Here is a 26,752-nt window from a genome sequence, read left to right on the forward strand (position 1 = left end):
TCCAAAGAGCAAAGCCCCGTCTTCCTCCATTTTCATCAAGAACAATAGAATCACAGTGAGCCAAACAACTCTTCATCTTTATCCTTTCCATCCTTCATCTGCTTCCCCTCCTCTTGCCTCACCGGCCTTGTTATGCCCCTGCACACAGCTCTTAGTTTGTAATTGAGTGAAAAATTCCCCGATTGCTTTTCAAAGGAGAGTTAAGGTGGCAAGGAAACGGGCTGCCCAGTGCACAGCCTGTGTTTATTTACCATGATCTAAACACTGAAATAGTTGGCTCCTGGAGAAAGTACCACTGTTGCCTACATGTTTGCCTGAATGCTCTGCTGACTTTGTTTAGGTCTCGCCATCCGCCTCTGCTGTTCCTCAGGCGTCTTCACCGCTGACAAGCATTTATATCAGTCCCTATGCACTTTTTAATAAAGTAGATCCGCAACCTTGTTCTGTTTCTGCAGCACATGTGTGTTGTTGCTACCAGGATCCAAAGAAAATAATCAGCAAACTATTACTGCATTGTATCTGCTTTCCTCTGTGAGATCCATTTATCTTTGTAGACGAATACAGTGCCATTCTGTTGGAAAATGGGTCCAAATAAGTTGTTTTCCTCTTTCTGAAGGCTTAAACATAAGAGCTGTGTGTGAGAGTTCAGATATAAGTCATGTTTTTCAGGTCAGGGGGTTTAAATCATCTTGAGACCAAACCCTGAACCCATGTCCATAGAGGTCAACCTAACTGGAGTTTCAGTGCATGTAGAAACCTTTGCTCAAATTAGTTCATCTTATTAAATTAATTTTAAAATACAGAAATATATTTTAATATTGACAGATTCAAAGTCAGTACATTCTACTTTGATCCTAATTATCAAACAATGTAGTCATATTAATATTCATATTGGTAAAAAGTATTCTATATATGGAAACCCAGCCAACTGCATTCATTCACTTACTGCAACAATCCCTCCTCCTGAACAAGCATGAGGACAGAGAACAGTGGACGATTTCATTTCCTCAAAAATGTTGCAGCAATCCCTCATACTGAGCATGCATGTAGCAACAGTGGAAAGGAAAACTTCCCTTTATTAGGAAGAACCATCCAGCAGAACCTGGCTCAATGTGAGCAGCATTTAAGCTCTGAGCCTGTCCTAAAATTCATGCCATGAAAAACAGGACACAGTTTATGAGCAGCAATAGCTCCTTTAATTGCCACATCTAGAAAATAGATGAGGATAAACACAGAAAGACAGAGTCAAGTATATCATCTATAGAAAGAGAAGATGAAGCTATTGGAATGCGTACCTCAGACGATCTCCTCCTACAGAAAGGTGTCACAGCCAAAGAGAAACTCCAGGCTAGACTTCTGTAAAGAGACGTAAACTGAGAGAACTTTAAAGTTAATGGCAGCAATAACTGTAGATAATGCATGGTTTCACAGTAATAGGAGATAGCAGAGTGAGGAGACTTTATCACTATGTCCTCCAGAAGCCCAAAGCCATAGCAGCACAAACAGTAGATGGGGTCTCTGCCTTATGGACAAAATCTGGGATCTGGTTCCACAGGAGAAGAGGCTGATACCTAAAAGATCCCTCTGCAGTCTGAGAGCAAATTACTCTGTTAGGAACTTATGGAACAATCAGATCTCTGATATATGGGTATTAATTGCAATCAGAACTCTTCCTGCAGAATTCTGAAAAAGCCAACGGTCTACAGAGCGCCAATCTTACACAAATGTCATCTGAAGGCACTTTACAAGACAACTTTGGTCCATTTCATTTCAAAACAATCCACATAATATAAATCAATCCAAATTATAATACAAAACAGCCCATTTCAGATGGTCATTTATTGCCAATTTGTAAAGAACTTTCCACTTAAAGAAGCCATTTGCATCAATCCTAAGCAAACGTGGTGACGTTGGAGAAGAATAAATACCTTTTAACAAGAGGAAACCAGCAGAACCAGGTTCATTATGAGTGGAAATCTGTTGCGACAGGCTGCAGGTTGAGAGGATAAAGAGACATAGAAGAACACAGAAGCACTGGACTACTTTCTAGTAGAGAGAAAAACAAAGAGAGACCCTATAGTTACTGATAGCAATGGGTCACTCCAGGAAATAGGCACAGCTGAACACAGAAGCATCAGAAGCCAGGAGTACTTCCTGTGGGACAGGACAACAAATTCTTCAACAAATTCTTGTCAGCAATCTGTCTGTAAATGGGTCGGTCCAGAACAGAGATATAGCTAAACACAGAGGCATTGACCCAGAAGTACTTTTGATTGAAAAATAATAATGGCTCTGTCAATGATTTCAGGGGTAAAGAAGCACAGCTAAAAGCAAAAGTGTTAATTTAAGAGTACTTTTATATGGAAGGAAAAAACAAAGACTACACAAGGTTAATAGCAGGACTTGCTCTATTAATGGGTCCGTCCAGGAAAGCGACTATCCAAAACTCAGGAGTACTGGACAAGGATTACTTTCTATAGATACAAATAACAAAGCTGATACACAAAGTCATTAGTAGTAACAGCACCATAAATGAGTCAGTCCAGGAAAGGCACTTAGCTAAACACAAAGGCATTGGGCCAGGAATAATTTCAATGGGCCAGATAAACAAACAGCAAATGGTAGTAACTGCTCTTCCATTGGATCCTGCAGCAGTCTAAGCATATAGCAGTATGAATACTGTACAGAGATAGCCTATGGTTTACCTTAACCACTCTAACTATAACCGTTATACAAAAGGAAAGTTTTGAGTCTAGTCTTGAAAGTAAATAGGGTGTCTGTCTCACAGACAGTAGAAGGGAGCTGATCCCACAGAATAATTTAAAGATCTGCCTCCCATTGTTATTTTTGAAACTCCAGGAACAATATGTTAGTAAAGTTGTAGGCATCAACAGCAACTACCATATCATGTCAGATTTGTACCCTAATTCAACTGTTTTTTTTGACAGGATTAGTACCATTGGAAAATCCCCTAAGCGTTTACCATGTGGAAACAGTTTTGCTCCTTTTGACAGCCGAAAATCACAGTGGCACTTTATTTTATTTAATGTGTTCTCACCACCTGTTGGCCTAAACATGCTTATTCCAAGTCTTTTTTCATTAATTGTCTTTCCAGTGTTTCATCTATTCACCTTATACACAGGCAGCCATTCTCATTAAGCTAAAATGTTGTTGTCCCTGATAGGAAAAGCAAAGTATATTTATTTTTTCTAAGCTTAAGTTCAGTTTTTAGATAATGTAGCATTGGAAGTCCTCTTAGTTTTTTTTAAAGAAGCCCATAAACCCAAGCAGGAGTACTTTACCATAATTTATATCCAATCATAGATAATCCAGATTTTTTTTTACAAATGCACATCTTTTTAAAAATAAGCAGAAATAGCTAGTCCAGTTTAGGACAGTGATAGGAAAGTTGGAACAGGATAAGATGGATGAAACAGAGAGGATCTTCTGTTTTTGGCTGTCATTTCATATCCGAGACGTGCGCTTGTCCTCTCATAATATTGATCTTGGGTGCTGCTGTAGTATTCCTTATCCCACTGCCAAATACAACGCAATGCAATTAGCAGAGAGGCACAGAAGTGTGGCCTGAACTTTATTAAAAAAATCCCTTTTCACTACCTAAAGACTGGCTCTGACTTAGTAAAGAAGGTAGAACTGTATCTTTCTGGTCACATACACTCATTGTTTTCAGCTGATAAGATTTGTTTCTAATAAATGTCTATAAATGTCATTTTAGGCAAACCTTTCTGTTTTATATCCTTACATGAGACAATCTTGTATCAACATGAAAATAACTCTTGGAGGTGATGAGGGCTTCATCTGAGGACTTCTTTGACCATTATGGTTTAAAAAAAAAATAAAGGTCTTCCATTCACTCATTCACAATCTCCTGTCTGGTTTGCAGAACTCAAGGACGGCCAGATCGGAGGAAGATAGGGACACGCTGTGGGATGCCTGGGGCTCATGGAGCGAGTGTTCTCGTACGTGTGGCGGAGGAGCCTCATATTCATTAAGACGATGTCTGAGCTCCAGGTAAGATTGCCTCTCACTGTTTATGGTCTCCTAATCCAAATCTCTCTACCAGGGGAGAACCGTACTCCAATTGTAAGTACTGTACTTAATTCAGGTAGTGGGTAAAATATTCCACTGAGAAATAGGAAAATCTATCAAGAAGCTGATCCAAGAATGAGAGGAAAGGGAAAAAATGAGATTCGATCTTAATCTTTATTTTTGTCTTTAGAATTTTTGTATGTTTTTAATTTTTTGGGATTTAAATCCTTATGTGATGGAGAATGATTGAAAGGTCACAATTACAGCCTGCAGTAAGGATTTAGGTTCAGGTGCCAAACAGAACTTGCATTAAATTGGTAAAGGCAACAGAAAAAAAGGCTGACCATGCTGACAATGACAATGATTTACCAACCAGTTTAATTTAACGACATTATTATGAAAAGTAAGGGGTTACATGAAGCTTCAGTCACAGGAAGTAAGACAAATTAATACAATGTCATCTTAAATCATACCTCTGTTTCAAACATTTAGCTTTTTGTATTAGTTTTTACAGACATACAAAGCACGCAATGGTCAAAGACTCAAGGAAAGAATCCAACAAATTTGGCCCTATGGAAAAAACAATCCCACCTCCTCCCCTGGTGTTAAGATCATAAATTAACTGTCAAACACAGTTTTTTGGAAACCTGGGTTGAATTACAATAATCACCCCTGGTCTGATTACTGTCTGACCAATAGAAAAAAGGAATACATCATGCCCCAATCTAAAGAAATTAAAGAACAGAAATACAGAAAAACAAAGTCAATGAAAGAAAAGCAATATAAAGGTCTGGGAATGGCCTAATCAAAGTTCAGACTTGAATTTGATTATGATCCTGTGGCATGAGCTTAAACAGGCTGAAAATGCTTGAAAACCCTCCAGTGTGGCTAAATTAGGACAATTCTGCAGACAAGAGTGGGGCAAAATTCCTCCACAGCAATGTAATACACTCATTTCCCAATATCACAAACACTTACTGGCAGGTGTTGGCACCAAGGTTCACGCACAACCAGTTATTAGTATTAGGGGGCAATTATTTTTTCTCATAGGGCCAGGTTTGTTTGGATAGTTTAATTCCTTAATAAATGACATCATCATTTGAAAACAGTTTTTGTGGTTACTCAGGTTGTCTTTATCTTTGTTAAAATGTGTTAAAAATCAAAGTGTGGCAAAAAGCAAAGACAGAAGTAATCTGTAAGAGACCACAAATATTTTCAGAGCACTGTAGAGGGGGGTCCTTTAATCCTCAAGCCAAAGTCACCTGCTTGCTTTGACTTCAGACCTTCTGCTCAGCTTTAAGATCAAGGTTTGAATGAGGGCAACCATAACTGTGTTTGATGGGTAAAAGGAAAAAAGGGCTCATAAGGACTCAGAGGGTATGTTTTCCATAGAAATATTGTCACATTTATAGGCTTGGAAATAGCATTAGAGTGACTTCACCACATTCCTTCATTTTTACAGTTCCCAGAATCTATTGCTCACTTGCTAAAGGTAGCCAGTGAGCTTTGCTGCTAAAATTCACCACTTTTTCACTGCCTGGGGTGTTCAGGAGGGAGCCGCCAAATGACAGGAGCAGCCAGTGAGATCATAAAACATCTCAACTGTGTAAAAGACAAATTGACAAAACAGCACAGATCGTATTTAAGGTCACAACCGAGTTACCATATGGGGCTAGCGTCCCCCCCACCATGAATCCATCTGCGCTCTCTGCACACAAGAATGAGAATGAGAAACATAAGACTGTCAAAACCTCTTGCTTGAAGTGCCAGACCCCCTCTGTACTCCACGGTAAACACTGAGGTCAGGAGATTTTTCAGGACTTCAATTCATGATGTCGATTGCCCCCCAGCATTTTTTGGTCAGGTGAACCTCAGAGCGCTACTGGCTGTAAAGGCAGTTGATGTGTTAAGAGGTGTTTGGGGCTTAGGCTCCTTCTGTGATTGCATACGAGGAGTTCTACATACTCATCAGGGTCCAGGTGGATCTGTTTACAAACATATGTGTCCTTTGGTTAATGGACTCAGATCCACCCCACTGCTGCGTGGAAATGAGGGAGCAGTACCCTGGCCAGGGGTGGCAGATATAACAATGTCATTAAAAAACAGCACAAGGCCTCCTATGTGTGTCTATGTGTGAAAGTGAGGGATTTTTGTTGGCAGGAGAGGCTGGAAATGGGCCTGTAACACCCTCCAAACCAATTTAAGCTTTTTTACACTCACAGACACGCACAAGTGGCCATGCAAGCAACTTACTGCCATGGCAAAAATACCCTGGAGGTGATTAGGACACTAATCATCTGGCCCTCATTAGTCCCATCCACCCAGCACTATTACCTAATCACAAAACTCCAAAGCATAGCTGCTTTACAAGAAAGGCGATGCCATCGGGCATCCATAGCAAGAAATAAATGCACCATGTATTCTTCATGATCATGCATGGTGAATCCTTCAGTTAATATTTCTTTTGAGATTCTTCCCTTAGAACAGGCCCACCTTCATTTTGTCACACTTTTATTCATGACTGATAATGGGCAAGACAAAAGGAACAACTGCTTATGTCACTGTTTAATTTATAGGCGTTGGGATACAGTGGGATGTTAAGTGTGTTGTTGTCTTTTTTTTTCTTTTTACTCTTATTCAGCTAGGAAATGCTCACTGAGAATAAAAATCAATTTTTAAAAGATGGTCCTAATCCATTGTGTGTGCATAACAATCTGAACAGATAGTTTCCAAGAAATGTTAGGATACGTTTCTGCTTGAGGTACCCAGGGTTTGTCCCAAAAACCTATTAGTTTGCAGCAGATGTTCAGTCATTTTATACTGTCTTAATAATCTTGGAAGGAATGCAAACTATCTTAAATGCTACTAAATCCTAAAGATTTTGAGTTGTGGGTTCCATTCCAGCTTCCCCCTGGGCAAGGCGCATAACCTCAGGTTGCCTACCAATCTGCGTATCAGTGTATCAATGTGTGTGCGTTTGTGAGTGCGATTAGGTAAATGCGGATCTAGTGTAAATGGTAAATGGCCTGCACTTGTATAGCACTTTATCAAGTCCAATAACTGTAAAGTGCTTGACACTACAATCATTATCCACCATTCACACACTGACAGTGGTAAGCTACATACATAGGCACAGCTGCCTTGGGGCAGACTGACAGAAGTGAAGCTGCCATACAATCGGTGCCACCGGGCCCTCTGACCACCATCAGCAGGCAAGGTGGGTGAAGTGTCTTGCCCATGGACACAAGGACTGAGACGGATGGAGTGGGGGTTCAAACTAGTCACAGGTAAGCCCCTACCACCTGAGCTACCGTCCCCCTAGTGTTAGTGTAAAGCGCTTTGATCGGTGGTCGGTATGACTGGAAATGTGCTTTAGAAGTTCAGTCCATTTACCCTTTAAACCCAGGGCTAGACCCCTCTATTGACGCAAGGAAACTGTGCATCAGTAGTGCCACAGTGCATCTCGTCCAGTGGCGATTGCTCTGAGACTGCAAGGGAAGCTCAGCTTCCCCTAAAATGTCAAAAAATAAGTGCTCAAATATATACTGTTGTGTGTACATGTCATTGACTAAATACGCGCTCAACGTTTGCTCAGAATCAGCTTCTTATCACTGGTAAAGACTCATTCCCGCAACTTCACAGTGCTTTAAACAGTGAGTTCAATAGCGAAGCAAAAATGCTGGGCTTTGTCCCGCCCATCGGACGCTCAGCGTCTCTGGGGGTCTATGGGGCAGTGGGCTGACCTCAGCTGGACCGGACGCTCAGCTTCTGCATGATGATTGGATCATTTGTCAGAGGCTGAATCCCTTTTTGATTGATAGCGAAATGAGCGAATCAGCGATCTTGAAATTGAGCTTCCCCTCCTTGAAAGACCAGCATCCGCCACTGATCTCGTCAGCTTATGTGCAGTTGGCTCCTTTAACATTCACTCTGCACATCTTGGTCAGTTGTGCCGAGACAGAACAAACTACTGGACTTGCGTTTTTTCAGATGCATTGATGCGTCCAAATAGAATAGCAGATTGTTAGGTGCTGCTCCTTCGTTCATTCGGGTTGTTTGATAGCAAATAATATTGGTAAACTGTTACTGTCCTCCCTACTGCATAAAAAGATCTTTACACCTTGACATGAACTAGCAAAATGGATGAGTTGGAGCAACATCAAGGCTTGGGAAAATATTCCAACTCAAGATCTAGCTTTGTTCTCTACTTGTGTTCATCTGTTTGTAAAATGTCAGAAAGATATTGAGTAAGTTATTTGTAATGTGGTCCAGATATTCTGACATTAAAACCCATGATGACATCGTGGTGAACCCTTCAGTCCTGGCTCTGCCTACTTCTATTTAAACACCACTTTGAAGATTTCCTTGTGAGTAGGAAATGAAAAGGGAAATTCATTTTATTGCCTTTACCTTTTTTATGTCTAATTTATATATTCCTGGTCCCTGAGTGAGTTTCCACACTTTGCTACCTGTCTCTCATCTCATGGTCTTTGGAAGTCTCTTGTTTGGGTTCAGGCCCCATGATTTGCTGTTTGGCTTGGCAGAGGGGACTGTCTGGATTCGTCACAGGCTCTAATGTTCTTGCCATGCCACACGCTCCACATCTACTCCCTGCAATAACACAGCAAAAATTCCCAAGCCCTTCACTCATGAGTGAGTCCCAACTCTGAGACGTTGTCTCCAATCCATGTTTCTGATTAGCTAAAGAACAAAGACAGTGAAATTCCTTTTAAGTTTCCAAACTCAAAAGGAATATCATCTAATCAGTTTCCACTGTGGTCTCGGGTGATTGGCCTATCATTGTTACCATCAGCGGTTTATCATCTCTTGACGAGAAAAGAATCCTCCGTTTCAGTAAGTGGTGAGCTCAATAGTTTGGGCAGAACCGCCACAGACTGGAGGGAGTCACGATCCAAAGTGCTTTAATCTTTTCAACAGATACAGACTGCTGGACTCCACTATGCCTGCTCCGCTAATGTATGTATATTACTGTTAATTTATGTAGCCATGATTTGTTTGTGGACTGGTACAACAAGACAAATGGCAGTTTATTCAAAATCTTCAAAGCTGAGGTTCATTCAATACTAAGTATTGCAATTTTGGATTATATATATTATATAGAAATGTGTTTCTTACCAAATTGTCAGGGACGAAGTTAAAGTTTAACCTGCTGCATGGTTTCTGCCCAATATAAAGAAAGGTGGGCTGGTATAAATCTTGAGGAGAAACATAGTTTCACTGTACTTGCACATTAATATTTCGAACATGATTTAATCTAATTTCTTTAGCTTCAAACATAGAGGCAGAAATAATTTCTTCAGGTGCTAAAATAATCTAACATATTAGTGCATGATTTTAGGATAACATGACCGCTCTCTTACTGTTTCATCATCACAGTGTCCAGACTACTCTCCATGAACTCTAACATTTAGGTCACTAAGCCCTAAATCAGGTGTAGATGGCGAAAATCTCTCCAACTGACGAAATATAAAACTAAAAAGCACAATTTCAATGCATGACAGATAAAATATGTGTAATAATAGATTACTAATCATTGCAATTACATTGCACAAATTGCTTGGCCTGTTAAACCCTTATATACTAACCCAAAGATTCTCTTTGGATTAGTATAAAATATGTAAATATAGTGATTGTTTTCAGTTACAGATACACATTGTGTAGATTTTACTGGAAGGAGCTTTGCAAACTCTCCACTGGTATATGTTTGTGGTTTGACAAATATCAATTCCATTCATTACATTTTGGAAAATAACACCACATTTGGGATGAAACTCCAGATGCAATGGATGCAGATGATTTGTATGCATTTTGGTTTGTTTCCTGATTATTATTATTATTTGTTTTTTTCTGCAGAATCTGTGAAGGGCAGAATATCAAATATCGCACATGCAGTAATGTGGTAAGTTCAAAACTGTCGCATGCATGTAATGTTGTCTATAGGGCTTTCAAGCATCTTTTGGAATTAAAGAAAAAACTGGATTGAGGATGAAACTATTAAATTTACTTCTCAAGGGGAGTTAGTCATCTGTGATTTTGTTGCTGGAGAAAAGATTAAGACACATCTAACATGTTTTATTTGAATTTGATCTAAAAATGAAATCCAGCTAGAGCTCTGACAGACGTTTGTCTTTTTTATCCAAGGTTAATTGGATAAAAGGTTATCCAAGGTTAATAATTGTTTTTAAAAGCTTATACTCTGAAAACCATCCATCATATCGTCCAATTGTATTATTTAGGGGCATGGATTGGTATTAAGGACTTGGCTCAGAATTTATTCAGAACCCTTGGGATAACATTTTATGATTTTACGTTATTACTAGCTCTGATTTGTGGTGTGTTCCAAGGATTAGTCTTTGACTCCCTTTTATTCTTTGGCACCTTCCTTGGTTGCTAATTTTAAAATATGGTGTTTATCACCTCCACTATGCAGATTATGGACTTATTGCCATTTAATGTACCCTCCTGATCATAGCAGAGTTTTCAGAGTAATCAGGGCTTTTCCTGCTTTTTAAAACTGACCTGAACACTTTCCTCTTTGCAAAGTAGAGCATACTCAACCCCTTCCCAACCCCTTGTTTAAAAACATTGCTATGCAGATACTTAATATATTACAGCTATCACAGTGTTAGTCACCCTATAAAACTTTTTAAAAGCTTTGTTGGTGTTGCCCTTAGGACTGCCCTCCGGATGCTGGGGACTTCCGGGCTCAGCAGTGTTCAGCTCACGCAGATGTTCGATACCAGGGAGAGTTCCATGACTGGCTACCTGTTTATAACGATCCAGAAAACCCTTGCTCTCTCAAGTGTAAAGCCAAGGGCTCGGGCCTTGTGGTGGAGCTGGCGCCTAAAGTGCTGGACGGAACACGCTGTTATACCGAGTCTTTGGACATGTGCATCAGCGGAGTCTGCCAGGTGGGAGAAAGCATCACAGGGTTGGGTTGCTTTTGTCTTCCAATACTTTGACTTAGTTTTTTTAGTTTGTCTTTAATTAGGATCCAAAATGTGCATCTAGGACTGGCAATAATGTAAAGCAGGGCTCTCCAACTCCAGTCCTCGAGAGCTACTATACTGCAGCTTTCAGAAACGTCCCTGCTCCCATACACTTCAATCAAATGAATAGCTCATTACCAGGCCTTTCCAAAACTTGAGGACATGGAAGAGTTAATTCAATCATTTGATTCAGCTTTGTTGGAGTATGAATGTATCTACAGGGCAGTAGCTCTCGAGGACTGGAGTTGAAGAACCCTGATTGAGGTTAAAAAGAAAACAATCTGACATCCAATCTGATATCCTTAAGATTTTTGTTCAATTTGAATTTAATCCTTAACACAAATGTATCATCAATAAAAAAAGTCACAAATGTTTTAATGTGGGAACCCAGTGGGTAAACTCTAATTACCTTTACAAATAGTTTTATATCACATATCCTGACCAATACATTTTTATCTTCATCTTTGACCAATTGAAAAGCCTGGTCCAAACTACAGTCTTCCCCAAACGTTAGGAGACTAACGGAAATTTTCACAGACTTTACTGTCTAGGTGTTATGAATTCTTTTTACTAAAAGCTTTATTATATACCGTGGTTCCATAATTCATGTTTTCTAGGTTTTAAATGCTTTGGTAGCAATCACCTTTTTCTTCTACAGACAGTCCTGTTTATTGATGCCGTCAACAATCTTAGGGACTTTTTTGGGGAAAATACCTTAACTCACTCTTGACATTAGATAAGTGTCCAAAAGTTTCTGCATAACTGTCCTTATAGAAGCACACACACACACACACACACACACACTACTTCACAATTTACGATATTTATGTAAATTGTATCGACATACTACTTTATGTCCATACGAGTTAGGTACCGTATTGACACTGGTGTAAATTATCTTTAGAAGGTGGTCTTTGCACTTGCTATTTTTGTTTTGTACCCTGAAGCTTTCTTCACAGCAACTGAACTCCTTGAACTCTTCAATATCTTGAACTTTCTACTGACTTGATAAAGGGTTGACTGGGGTGCAACCTTACAAGCAGTGGCCAATGAAATGATGCGTTTCCTTTGATGTGACTATGGTTAATTTCACACGTCACTTTTGTTTAAAGAAATTCTGCTCTTCCAGTTCAGTCAAAATGACAGATATCTGTCTACTAAGAGCCACCTTCCTGGCTCTTAGTTTGGACCCAAATGCAGGCCGGCAGGAGCAGATTGGTGAAAATAAAATGGTTTAGTAAAAAACAAAAAGAACTTAGAGCAGGCTGGATTAAGCAGATGCAGGCATGGGCATGAAAAGGCTTGGCTTGGCCAAGACAGTTGTGGACAGGCTTGGCGTGGACAAACAGTTGAGGACAACAGTCTTAGCATGAACAGAGCAGAATAAGCTAGCAAGGGGTAAACAGAACAGAGGAGTATATATGGGGCATGAAACAAGGGAAGCAATGACACTTATTGGCAAAGTGCTGGTGGACTCAATGAAACTGATTGCTGTGGCGGACACAGAGAGTGAAAACAAAACTTAACTGTCTAAGCAAAGAAACAATGACAATGAAATCAAAGGATAAATCTGAAAGTAACATAACTAGAATGTACCATAATCAGAACAAGAAACTAAACTTAAAGGAAATGAACTGAAGCACCAGATGGAAAAACATGAGCAATCATGAACAAGTTCCAAAACACAACTCAAACACATTAAAATCATGACAGATATCTGGCCCGTTTTCAGCAGCCCTGTCCTGATTAACACTTTCCCTCCGAGCTAACCATAAGATCATTGAGATTATGCCTGCATGTCATTTTATGTCAGGGTTAAACACAGCGCAAATGCGTTTTGTGTGACTACGTTTATTTTTATTAACCTTCTTTAAAGTTGCAATTCATTGCTTTCTATCTGTTCAATCCCAATAGCAGCCTAGTCTCAATGCAACCTGCCACCATAAAAACTAAAGCATTGTAGCTGTAAAAAGCAAAATTTTCAACAGTCTCAAAGCTTTTGGCCACAACTCGACTCAGACTGCCACAAGTGGTGTCTTGTAAAGGTTCCCATTATAAAAATGTCCATTGTGGACAGAATTTCATTATTTATATGTATGAACCAATGTAGCATGTGATGTACGAATGAGTTAAATAGCTTATAGATTATATTAAGACGTTCTGATCTTATATTAGGGGGGCTTTAGGCATTCATGCAATTTGTTTGAATACATAATGGGACATTATTTAATGTAAAATAGGCTGCAGGCTTTGTCTTTGAGAAGTATCTATACTGCCTTATGATAATAAAGATGTGAAGACAATGCAATGAATTTATAATTTACGCAATAAATTACACTTTGTCTACAACAGAAGAAGCTCTGATTTAAAATAGAGCTATATTTTTTGCTCCATACTATAGAACCGATCGTACAAAATGTTGATCATGTAAGAACAAATAAGCTACGACAGGTCAAGTCATCATTTGAGCCCATAGTAAGCTACTGCTTTCTAAAAGAGCCATTCAGTTATTCATACGCGCTTTTTCACTCTGGTTCAAAAGGGATCACATTACGTTGCATTCAAGTACATATTCTTAAAAAGAAAGAAATCCTAGAAGACTAATGCACAGAAAACTGAATTACATCATATAACATCTGCTTTACACATGAATACCCAATAAGAATAATTTTGGACATGTGGCTTTTGACCGACCATCCAGGAAATAGTTTACAATGCATTTTTTCCTCGGTTGAATGAAGTAACATCCCTCAGTGCTGCGTGCATGCACAGTTCGGTGCACTATTTTACAATGCTTAGAATCACAGTGTGGTTTTGGTTGTGTGTGACTGACAGAAATAGTGAAAAACTCCATCAATCAACACAGCTTGCTTGCAGACATTGCTGAATAAAAAAGCAGAGAAAAGGAGAATATGTGGAAATTTAATCAGATGAAAGTTACTGTTGATGCTATCTCAGGGAAGCTAAAGATTAGATATAAATATTCATTACACCAAGGGGTTGTTTTGGATTACTTACGAAGTAAAAAGTAAAAAAACAAAAAAAAAACACTTTCATTGGGACTTTTTCGAAAGGTTTTGAAAGTTCTGGTGTGAATTCAGTGTGTTGTTTCTATAGAAAGATGTGATACCATAAGATAAATTAATATTAAACATTATACTGCCCCTCCTTGAACCGCCACCTTAACGTGGTGGAGGGGTTTGAGTGCTCAAATGATCCTAGAGGCTATGTTGTCTGGGGCCTAAATGCCCCTGGTAGGGTCTCCCATGGCAAACAGGCTCTAGGTGATGGGTCAGACAAAGAGTGGTTCAAGAATCCCTCATGAAGAACAAAATATCGAGGCACGTGACGTCGCCCGGTACGGCGGAGCCGGGGTCCCACCCTGGAGCCAGGCCTGGGGTCGAGACACGTCGGAGAGCGCCTGGTGGCCGGGTTGCTCCTCGCGGGACCCGGCCGGGCCAAGCCCGAATGAGAGACGCGAGGCCATCCCCCAGTGGGCCCACCACCTGAGATATCGACTAGAAATAGTCGGGCTTGCCTCCACGCACAGCGTGGGCTCTGGAACCCATCTCCTTGAGAGGGGTTGGACTCTCTTCTACTCTAGAGTGGCCCACGGGCAGAGGCGGCGGGCTGGTGTGGGTTTGCTTGTTGCCCCCCAGCTCAGCTGTCTCGTGTTGGGGTTTACCCCAGTGGATGAGAGGGTCGTATCCCTGCGCCTTCGGGTTGGGGAGAGGTCTCTGACTATAATTTTAGCCTACTGGCCGAGTGGCAGTGCAGAGTACCCGGCGTCCCTGTCGGGGGTGCTGGATAGTGCCCTTTCAGGGGACTCCATTATTCTGCTGGGGGACTTCAACGCCCACGTGGGGAACGACAGTGACACCTGGAGAGGCGTGATCAGGAGGAATGGCCTCCCCGATCTGAATCCAAGTGGTGTTTTGTTATTGGACTTCTGTGCTAGTCACGGATTGTCCATAATGAACACCATGTTCAACATGAGGGTGTTCATCAGTGCACTTGGCACCAGGACACCCTAGGCAGGTGTTGTCGTATCATCAAACCTTCGGCCGCATGTTTTGGACACTCAGGTGAAGAGAGGGGCTGAGCTGTCCACTGATCACCACCTGGTGGTGAGTTGGATCCGATGGAGGAGGAGAAAGCCGGAGAGACTTGGCAGGCCCAAGCGCATAGTGAGGGTCTGCTGGGAACGCCTGGCGGAGCCCTCGGCCATGGATGTATTCAACTCCCACCTCCGGGAGAGCTTCGACCAGATCCCGGGGGATGTTGGAGACATAGAGTCCGAATGGACCATGTTCTCCACATCTATTGTCGATGCTGCTGCCCGTAGCTGCGGCCGTAAGGTCTGCGGTGCCTGTCGCGGCGGCAATCCCCGAACCCGGTGGTGGACACCGGCAGTAAGGGATGCTGTCAAGCTGAAGAAGGAGTCCTATCGGCTGTGGTTGGCTTGTAGGACTCCTGAGGCGGCTGACTTGTACCGTGAGGCCAAGCGTGCTGCGGCCCGGGCTGTGGCAGAGGCAAAAACTCGGGCCTGGGAGGAGTTCGGTGAGGCCATGGAGAAGGACTACCGGTTGGCCTCGAAGCGATTCTGGCAAACCGTCCGGCGCCTCAGGAGTAGGAAGCAGTGCTTCGCCAACACTGTTTATAGTGGGGACGGGAGACTGCTGACCTCGACTGAGGACATTATCGGGCGGTGGAAGGAGTACTTCAAGGATCTCCTCAATCCTGCCATCACGCATTCCGTGGTGGAAACAGAGGCTGGGGACTCGGGGTTGGACTCTTTCATCACCCAGGCTGAAGTCACCGAGGTGGTTAAAAAGCTCCGCGGTGGCAAGGCTTCGGGGGTGGATGAGATCCGCCCTGAGTACCTCAAGTCTCTGGATGTTGTAGGGCCGTCATGGTTGACACGCCTCTTCAACATTGCGTGGCGGTCGGGGACAGTGCCTCTGGACTGGCAGACTGGGGTGGTGGTCCCCCTTCATAAGAAGGGTGACCGGAGGGTGTGTTCCAACTACAGGGGGATCACACTCCTCAGCCTCCCTGGTAAGGCCTACGCCAGGGTATTGGAGAGGAGAGTCCGACCGATAGTCGAACCTCGGCTTCAGGAGGAGCAGTGTGGTTTTTGTCCCGGCCGTGGAACACTGGGAGTTTGCCCAACCGGTTCACATGTGTTTTGTGGACCTGGAGAAGGCATTCGACTGTGTCCCTCGTGATGCCCTCTGGGGGGTGCTCCAGGAGTATGGAATCGGGGGCCCTTTATTAGGGGCCATCCGGTCCCTGTACGAGCGGAGCAGGAGTTTGGCCCGCATTGCCGGCACTAAGTCGGACCTGTTCCCGGTGCATGTTGGACTCCGGCAGGGCTGCCGTTTGTCACCGGTCCTGTTCATAACTTTTATGGACAGGATTTCTAGACGCAGCCAAGGGCCGGAGGGGGTCTGGTTTGGGGACCAGTGGATTCCGTCTCTTCTTTTTGCGGATCACGTGGTCCTGCTGGCCCCCTCTAGCCAAGACCTACAGCATGCGCTGTGGCGGTTCGCAGCCGAGTGTGAAGTGGCTGGGATGAGGATCAGCTCCTCCAAGTCCGAGGCCATGGTACTCGACCGGAAAAGGGTGGCTTGTCCTCTTCAGGTTGGAGGGGAGTTCCTGCCTCAAGTGGAGGAGTTCAAGTATCTCGGGGTCTTGTTCACGAGTGAGGGAAGAATGGAGCGGGAGATCGACAGACGGATCGGTGCGGCTGCCACAGTAATGGGGGCGCTGTGCTGGTCCATTGTGGTGAAGAGAGAGCTGAGCCGAAAAACAAAGCTCTCAATTTACCGGTCGGTCTACGTTCCTACCCTCACCTATGGCCATGAACTTTGGGTCATGACCGATCATCCCGGATACAAGCGGCTGAAATGAGCTTCCTCCGTAGGGTGGCCGGGCACTCCCTTAGAGATAGGGTGAGGAGCTCGGCCATCCGGGAGGGGCTCGGAGTAGAGCCGCTGCTCCTCCACATCGAGAGGAGCCAGTTGAGGTGGCTCAGGCATCTATACCGGATGCCTCCTGGACGCCTTCCTCGGGAGGTGTTCCAGGCACGTCCCACCAGGAGGAGGCCCAGGGGACGGCCCAGGACACGCTGGGGTTACTATGTCTCTCGGCGGGCCTGGGAATGCCTTGGGCTCCCCCTGGAGGAACTGGAGGAGGTGTCTGGGAAGAGGGATGTCTGGGCGTCTCTGCTGAGTCTGCTGCCCCCGCGACCCGGTCCCGGATAAGCGGAAGACTACGAGTACGAGTACATTATACTGTATACTTGATCTCCTAAGAATATTCCTTTTGCGTTTATTGCTATCTGAACTTCATCAGTCTCTCACATGATTGTGGAGGAACTTAGTCCCACTCTACTTTAGTGTTGCTTCAGTTCATTTAAGGTTTCCAGACATTTGTTTCTGCACAGATATTTCAAGGTCCCACAACAGTATTTCAGTCAGATTGAGGTCTGGACATTGACTTGGCCATTGCAAGACCTTGCTTTTTTTCTTTTTCAGTCATTTAGTCCTGATTAGCACCTATTTGGGATCATTGTGCCGTTGATGATGGAGTTTGGAAAAAGTTTTAGCTGTGCGACAGATAACTTCTAATCTGACTCAGAAGTACTCTGCAATTCAGAGAAGTTCATATTGGACTCAGCAGAACCTTTCACAAAACGCCTAAAGGCAGGACTTGTGGTGTGACTTGCATGTGATTAGAGGCACCTGGATGCTACTTTCTCTTTGAAATCCTGTAAAAGCAGCAAAGGTTTATAGTTTTTCCCATCACTGTATTGACAAGAATGGAAACCTTCTTTTTCCAATGACTGTCAAATTAAAATAACTGTACACCATGCAATCTGTTCAAAGTAAGAGCTTTACTGTTTCTGTTGGTTGCAGATTGTAGGATGTGATCATGAACTGGGAAGCACATCGAAGGAGGACAACTGCGGCATCTGCAACGGAGACGGCTCATCCTGCAGATTGGTGCGAGGTCATTACAAATCCCAGCATGTTTCAGGGAAAAGTAAATATTCATCTTTCTTAATTGTCTTTTGATAGCATTTTAGGTTTAGAGAAAAACAAGATAAGATAAAAAAATTAAGTGGAATGACAGTCTTACTGTGATTTTTATTTAAAATCAATAGCGACACCTTGGATTGGATTAGAAAATGGAATAGGAAAATAAATTGTTCTTTCACAATTGTTTTGACTCGGGTTTTGAGACCTAAAGAATTTAGTGAAAATCGTGTATTGTGGCTCAGAGTCACAATGTTTTAAGGATGATGTGGTTCTATTAGAGTAACGAATAGAGATGTTTCGTGGGGCGCATTTCTGTGTTTGCTTTCCTGGCAGTCATGCATTGTTTTGGAGAGGAATGCTAAACTGCAGAAGGTACCCTTTGAAGAGAACTTAAAAGCAGTTAAATTTAATATAATTGTAGCTTAATGCTCTGATAACATAATGATTTAATATTCTAACCTTTCTACTCATAAATGAATTATATTACCTAACAATGCAACACTAAATCAGCTTTGTATAAGCTGATGTTATGCTGAATTACAGCCACTTGCTTCTGGCATAAAATATGTATTTATTCTGGACATTGTTTAAAATGCAGTTAACATGTTTTTGCATTTATTTATTTATTTATTTGTTTTTTGTCTATTCCACTCAAGCTGAGGACACGGTGGTAATCATTCCATATCAGAGCCGTCATGTACGTCTGGTCCTAAAAGGCCCGGATCACTTGTGTAAGTCCTGGTAGGTCTGGGGTGCCGTTCCATCCAAACCAGTTTTACCCAAACTATAATATTTATATTAGATGTGGGTTTTTTTTATTGCCAAATTGACTCTACTCTTAACTTTTGTAGCTTTCTGAAGAACTCCTCTGGTGTTTGGCTGCATATTATTTATCTTTTTTTGTATTCCTTTAAACACATCAACTCTTCACAGACAGAATATTCTCTTCCTGTCTCAGTTCAGAGCTTCGGCTGCACTCTTGGAAATTTAAAGAAAAGAATAAAAATGTTTTTGGTGTTTTCCAGGTCTAGGTACGTATAAAAAAAGAAACTTACTGTGGGAAAAACTTTAGTAAAAAATAATTGTTTCATGCTAATTATTTACAATATAAACACGGCAATCATAATGTCACGTTTTGGTATATTTACCAAGTTTTACATGAGTATCTTGATTCTTCATTCTGACAAAAGGCTAAATATTCCACTTCCCACAGATTTGTTTTTTACATTTTAACAGAAAATGGAAGTAAATAAAATATTAAATGGCAGAGAAGTCAGTATTGGTTTATTTTTTGCATGAATTGGGATGCTGTGACTTATTTTTAATTGCTGGTTCTTATTGAGTGTTATAAACTGCAACTACAACTGTAACATTAGTAGATGTGTCTTAATAAATTATAATATCAATGAAAAGTAAATTTCTTTCAACCCAAAACTCTGATAAAATCATATATTGTATTGTCTCATTAGACACACATTGGTATATTTTATTTTTATTTCTTCATGTTTTAGTGATTGTGGCATACAGCTCATTAAAGTTTAGTCTCTCAGAAAGTTAGATTATTTTATAATCTCAATAGAACATATGTTTTTATACAGTAAGTTTATGTTGTTGCCCACATAAACATAGAAAAGACGGAGGACGTGACAGCTGTGAAGCAGACAGGTGGACAACTTTGTGGGAACACTCCACAAGGTAGGGAAGCCACTTGATGTCATAGCTAAAACAGGTGGCTACTCACAAATTGGTGTGTCCAAGCATACTATTGGAAAGTTAAGTGGAAGGAAAATTAGTGATTGAAAAGCTGCACAAGCAAAATGGATAAGCACAAACTTGAGATTGGGGCAGATTTGCAAGGCGTGGACTCAAGCTGTAGACAATGCTTTTAGAGTCACCACATGCTGATGTGTCCAGGATATGGGCTATAAGCAGCATTACTTGTGTTGATCCATTCCTAGACTAGAGACATTGTCAGAATTCTCTTACCAACGCTAAGGAAAAAAAGGACTGCACTGTGGCTCAATGGTCCAAGTTCTCTTTTTAGATAAAAGTAAATTTTTTATTGCATTGTATATAAAGGCCCCAGGGTCTGAAGGAAGAATGGAGAGGCACAGAATCCATGTTGCTTTAAGTCCAGTGGGAAGTTTCCACAGTCAGTGAAGATTTGAGGTGCCATGCTATCTGCTGGTGTTGGTCGAGTTGGTTTTCTGACGTCCACAGTCAACGCAGCCATCTACCAGGATATTTTATTAAGCTTTATGGAGATGCTGATTTCAATTTTCAGCAGGACTGCCAAAGATAGCAAAAGGGGTTCAGTGACCATGGGTGCTTCACTAGGCAGCAAACTCACCTGACCTGAACCCCATAGAGAATCTATGGGTGATTATCAAGAGGAAGATGAGAGACACCAGACCCAATAACATAGATGACTTGAAGGCTGCTATTAAAGCAACATGGGCTTTCATTACACCTTAGCAGAGGCTCAGGCCGACTGCCTCCATGCCACGTCGCTTCAAAGAAGTAATTCATGCACAAGGAGGCGCAACCAAGTATTGAGCGCAAATACATTTGGTTTTAAATATGCCTTTTATTTGTCTTATGTAATATTATAATTATGTGAGATACTGACATTTTAGGTTTTCATTAGCTATAATCATCAAAATTAAGAAAACAATTACTTGAAAATATGTCTATGTATAATGACTCAACATTTTATGCACTTCACTTTTTCAACTGAAAAACTGAAATACATTGCCACGCCCGTCGCAGTAGTGCAGACGCTGCGCCAGACCGTTGTGGTGAAGAGAGAGCTGAGCCAAAAGGCGAAGCTCTTGATTTACCGGTCGGTCTTTGTCCTACCCTCACCTATGGGCACAAACTTTGGTTTCATGACTGACAGAACGAGACATGGCGAGGACCTTGGCTATCCGGGAATAGCTCAGATTAAAGCCGCTGCTCCTCTCCATCGAGAGGAGTCAGCTGAGGTGGCTCAGGCATCTGTTTCAGATACCAACGCTATGCCTCCTTTGGGAGGTGTTCTATGCATGTCGCACCCGGAGAAGACCCAGGGGGCGACCCAGGACGTACTGGAGGGACTATGTCACTCGGCTAGCCTTGAAACGCCTTGGGCTTCCCCCCGGGGGAGCTGGAGGAGAGGGAAGTCTGGCTGTCTCTGATGAGACTGCTGCCCCCGCGACCCGGTCCAGGCGGAAGAGTATGAGTACCAGTATACTGGCAGCCACAAGTGCCATTACAAGTTGAATACTTTCTCTCTGTTTTTCCTATTTGTTGTTACATTTTAGATAAAACATTACAGTTTATTAAATATTTCTGTCAATTCTGGTGCTGATTCTTCTGTACCTTCACAGCTTTTCTTTAAACATTCATACTGGAATTAGATCCGAACCCATTTGGACATCAGAGCTGGGTTCAGGTCAAACAGAGCAGAGGCTCACTGCAGCGACAGCCTTTTTGCAGGTCTTGCTCGTGATCCTCCTGGCAATCCTGTGGTGCTGCTCTTGGCTTTTGAACGCTGAAACCAGACTGGGCTCATTGTGTGTTACTGGCACTGACTGACTCTGTGTGTGGTCTGTCCTAAATCAAACAAATCCTTTAAACCTCTAGACAGTTCAATCACATTTTTTATTTCCTTCTTAATTCTGTTTGAAGAACAGTGACACAGTATAAATAAACTCCCCCTCAGAAATTATAAGGGTTTTATGATGATGAAGCTATGATATTTTAGCAAAGAGAAACTACGTTTTTGAGCAGAATGATGGTTCACCTGAACTCTGATTTCTCCAGGTTGTTTTAGTTGTCTGGTTTTCTTTATCTTTAGATGTGGAGGGTAAAACCCTACAAGGGGTAAGAACTGAAGTGATGTTGGACCGATCTGGGCAGTACCACCTGGAGAACACCACCATGGATTTTCAGAAGCTTTCAGATAAAGAAATCCTCAGAATGATTGGTCCTCTTGGAGCTGACTTCACCATCAAAGTAAGAACTTTCATTAATACGTGGAATGGTCTAATCAGGACCCTATTTGGTTAAACATGTAAAGAATATGTAAAAAATTATATTTGCAAGAAGCTGGAATATAAAATAAATGATGCATTACAGGACCTTGTTTAAGCATCTGATGGATTATGGTGGATTAACAGCACTACAAGCACTTGATCAAGTTGATAGGGGTCATATTTTAGAGATGTATAAAGTTTGGTTGTCATAATTAAGGCACTTTTATGCTTTTTTTTGATCTTATCAACATTGGCATGGGTCCAAATATGAGAAAATAAGGAGCATTGTGTGATGTTCTCACATGTATATAAAGTAAGTATTTATTATGATACAAGTAAAAAAAAAAGGCCCAGCCCGCTCTGTTTTTATAGAATTCATTTTTGCCATGGCATCACCATCTCAATTTGTTCTTTTTCCATAGTTAGTGATTGCCTGACCATCTTGGGATGAACGTTCCCTCTTTTACACAGTCTATAAGTGCTCCCATGTGGTCAAATAATTAAGCCAAATTAATCAAAACACAGGGCAAGGCCAGTCAATCCAAGCATTCGGCATGCCACGGTGAGTGAATCTTTTTCAGCACAGACAGAGCTTCTGTCTTGAGCACCATGACAGAGCTCTGATCATTGCTATGTCATTTGGATAATATTTTCCAAACTCCTGACTGTGTACAGTATATGTTGCTGCACTAATTTGTAATTGTTTGATATTTAAATAATATAGGGCAGTTTAGCTGAGATGCAGATCACAATATAAATTCCACACTATCAGATTAAAGGAAAGGCAAAGCTGTTTTAATCCTATTTTAATCCTCATATTTTATATGCAAGACAGATATGCAGTTGTTATGGTTGCAATAGAAATTACCAAATATCCTGCATAGCTTTTTAAAACAACCTTAGTTTAAAGAAATAGAGTTTAATTCTAACTGGACAGTCAAGCTAACAGAGCCACGCTGGGCAGTTGTTGGTTTCACTTGCCATGCCATGAAAAAGAAGATTTCTTATGAAGCAACTCAAAGTTCATAATAATGATATTTCATAAAATAAAGTGATTGTTATGTAAAGGCTCTGAAATTAGTGTTTCGATGAAGTACCATGACTGTAGTTTGTCTTAAGTATTATAAATATTATTTAATATTGGCCCTACTCTGACTAGCTGTTAGCTTAGCCTTTTGGTCAGAACTTTGGTCTTTATCACATTGCTGCTTTAAACTTCGGTGCAAGAAAACATCCTGCCCAAAGTAAATAAAGTTCCAGTATCATCTTTCTGCAAATGTAATACTGTAGCACAGCTAGTTTAATTCTAGATGTGCCAGGCTGCCATAAATTTCTTGGAACTGTTGAAAAATTAAGTGCATCACAATTTAGAGTTGTCACATAAACAGCACACATGCTCCACTGCTACAAAATGTACGTAACTGCTATTCAGATGTCCCAGCAATTACCACAAAAAACACTACTTAATCTCATGCTGTGCTCTGGATATGCTCTGTCTGCAGTGATGATGATTCTCCTACTTCAGCCGCCTGCATGCTTAAAGTGGCTGACACTGCACAGGAGTTGTCCTTGTCTCCAGATTAATTCAGCTAATAATTATTTGACCACTTGGGGGCACCTGCAGACTGTGTATGTTGGATTGCACTTTCAACCCAAAATAGTCAGTAAGTATGAACAAAGAAAAAGACGAGACAGTGGTGTTCCTTCAAAAGTAACTATCTCTGTATTCATTCTACACCCTTCACCTAAATACACATGCAATATTTAAAACAGCATTATAAGCAACAATAAAATAATCATTGTTTATGTCACCAAACATGATGGTTCACAAAATGTAAAAACAGCTAAAAAGCTGTTTTTAGAAACTCCAACGTATACCTAGCAAGATAAGCAACAGAGTAACAGAAACTTTAGATATTGCCGAGGACTTTGTAGCCAACGGGAGATACTTACTGCTGAGAACAGCTCCACAGAACCCTATTTCCAAAAAGGTTACCAATATCTTTAATGACACATTCAATTTGCAAACACACAGACCGCTTAATAGGTTTAAAATTTGCCCGGAAAGCTTATTTTTCCTCTCACCTTTGCTCTTCTTCTACATTCTACTCTTCTACATTCTTCTGCTTCTTCTTTTCCCAACTGATTCTATATAATTAACTATAGATGGAGATAGACAGCAGGTTGTGTTAGATATTTAATTTTTAGTGCCATTTTTGTACTTTATTTAGAATCTGTTTGGATATTGCCCTCCATTAGTGGACAGCTATAAAACGTGCAATCTTTTTCTTAATGACTAATTTTTAACTAATTTTGGAGACTGGTAGAATCAAAAACCATCTCCTTTATCTGGTTGACTGGAAAGCCAAATCAGTCTAAAAGGGAAGCTAACACCTGAGTTAGGCGAACAGGAGGACATCTTTTATGTATAATCAAATACTGGTTTTGTAAATAAGAAACAGTTTACTTAAAAACTTTGTACCATCACCCATCAAGCTTGTTTTCAACACTAAGTGGTCTAAAATAAGTACTACACCTGTTAAAACTTCAAAGGTAGTTTTGAAAAACTTAGTGTTCCAGTTTTCCCAAAAATATCTTACCCAGCTAAGATCTCTCTCAACTCCCCTCTGTTAAATACCTACAAACACACCAATTTTTGTTGCATTCTCTGCAGCTTTACTCAGACCTTTTTCCATTAAAACCTCTAAAAAGCCTGTCCACACTACACTCAGATAAGGCTTTCATTTATGAACTCCAGCTGAACTTCCCTGTATTAAGCAGGGTGCAAAGCAGCTCTGGTTTCATATGTTTAGATTAAAGGATATTGGAGTAGTGTGAACCACTTCATCATGAAATGCGAATTAATCTTCTGACTGCTTCCCCTGTTGTAAAGGGCAGCATGTGTAAAATCATTGTTTTGTGCATTGTTAGTGTCCCAGATGCAGAGTTGTGCACAAACATTCCCATATGAGCACGTTCACGAGTGACATTAACATTTTTGAAAACGTTCGAATGGTGCAAGCTTGAAATGAGCACAGCTCTTTAATTAAACACTGCTTTATTTAGCCTATAATGCTGCACTGCTGAAACTTAGTTTAGATTTAAAGTAATTACGCTTTACCATTTCTTCTAGTTTTCTTATATGAACGGACACTAAGAGGAAATAAAAGATGGGACTTGTTTTTTTTAGTTTGTTTTTATTTATTTCTTTAGATACAGTTTGCCAGTGAAGCAGACAGTGTGATCCAGTACATCTACTATCAGCCCATCATCCACCGCTGGAGAGAGACTGACTTTTTCCCTTGCTCTGTCACTTGTGGTGGAGGTAAGCCTTGTAAAAATCTGATTAATTATTTTTGCATCAGACAGAAAACTGTGACACAAACACATTTTCTGTTCTTAGATATATCTATTATTTTGATTTTATTTTATTTAAAATAAATTATTTGATCATTTATTCAAATTAAATACATTAATTACATATGTATTTAATTTATAAAAACAAACTCATGCAAATTTGCTTAAAATTATATATTAGATTTGTTAAAGTAAATGTTTTATTTTTTTATGTTTAACTTAAGTTCATTTCATTCATTACAAGTTGTATTTTGATCTGAAATTTATTATTTAGTATTTATTTGTAATATTTAATTTAATTATATTTAATTTATAAAAGTAAATCAAACATTTATTGATATTTTAATATATTTGAGGTTTTTTTGTGGAATTTCTTTGCAATTATTGGTTTTATTTAAAATTATTTTAATTACATTTAAAATGTGTTTAAATTACATTGATATTGTAAAGTAATAGATATTTAAATTTAATAATAGTCCAACTAAAAGCTCCCTTAGCCTTTTGATCAACATCAGCCTTGATCAACATCTCTTGTCCACAGGTTACCAGCTAACATCCGCAGAGTGCTATGATATACGAACTGGTCGGGTGGTGGTGGACCAGTATTGCCATTACTACCCTGAAAATGTTAAACCCAAACCCAAGCTGCAGGAGTGCAACATGGAACCTTGCTTGGACAGGTAGGGTTTTGGATCTGATCTTACTGAACTGGACAAAGTGGTTAATTTTAACAGCATAATCCAGTTTACTTTAATTGGTCTCTGTTTCTTAGTGATGGTTACAAAGAAATTATGCCATATGACCTCTACCACCCCTTGCCTCGGTATGTTTAAAGCTCTGTAAAATAAAATATTAAAGAGACGCATGGAATGCATAACAAATCCACGATATTACGTTTCACGTTATCTTCTGTCAGCTGGGAAAGCAGCCCCTGGACATCTTGCTCCACCTCCTGTGGCGGCGGCGGCATCCAGAGTCGCTCTGTGACATGTGTGGAGGAAGACATGCAGGGTAACATGACCCCCACCGAAGAGTGGAAGTGTCTCTATTCTCCAAAGACGGCAATCCTGCAGCCCTGCAACGCTTTCAGCTGTCCAACCTGGGTGGCACAGGAATGGTCGCCTGTAGGTTCCCGTCTTTATCTTGCTTTTGAAGACAGATGTTAGAAAAACTAGGTGAAAAGTTCCTGCCTTTGCATCCTTTGCTGTGATGGTAAAATCCTGCTTGGTATTTTTTTTATCCTGTGATCAGGATCTTCACAAAAAGAATTGAGGGT

The 26,752-nt window shown here is 40.9% G+C and overlaps 1 protein-coding gene across 4 annotated transcripts in view; it reads left to right on the forward strand.

The window, feature by feature from the left end:
* The window catches only part of adamtsl3 (ADAMTS-like 3), a 155,580-nt gene that overhangs the window by 100,485 nt on the left and 28,343 nt on the right, over positions 1 to 26,752 (forward strand). For all 4 annotated transcript variants that reach the window (XM_047386231.1, XM_047386230.1, XM_047386234.1 and 1 more), the window contains 10 exons: positions 3,905 to 4,032; positions 9,925 to 9,970; positions 10,746 to 10,982; positions 17,981 to 18,107; positions 18,760 to 18,834; positions 21,942 to 22,099; positions 25,333 to 25,444; positions 26,018 to 26,156; positions 26,249 to 26,299; positions 26,393 to 26,600. In XM_047386231.1, the coding sequence (XP_047242187.1) occupies positions 3,905 to 4,032; positions 9,925 to 9,970; positions 10,746 to 10,982; positions 17,981 to 18,107; positions 18,760 to 18,834; positions 21,942 to 22,099; positions 25,333 to 25,444; positions 26,018 to 26,156; positions 26,249 to 26,299; positions 26,393 to 26,600 (1,281 nt within the window). The remainder of the gene's footprint in view (positions 1 to 3,904; positions 4,033 to 9,924; positions 9,971 to 10,745; positions 10,983 to 17,980; positions 18,108 to 18,759; positions 18,835 to 21,941; positions 22,100 to 25,332; positions 25,445 to 26,017; positions 26,157 to 26,248; positions 26,300 to 26,392; positions 26,601 to 26,752) is intronic.

This window comes from Girardinichthys multiradiatus, chromosome 14 (assembly GCF_021462225.1).
Source record: "Girardinichthys multiradiatus isolate DD_20200921_A chromosome 14, DD_fGirMul_XY1, whole genome shotgun sequence".
NCBI lineage: Eukaryota > Metazoa > Chordata > Actinopteri > Cyprinodontiformes > Goodeidae > Girardinichthys > Girardinichthys multiradiatus.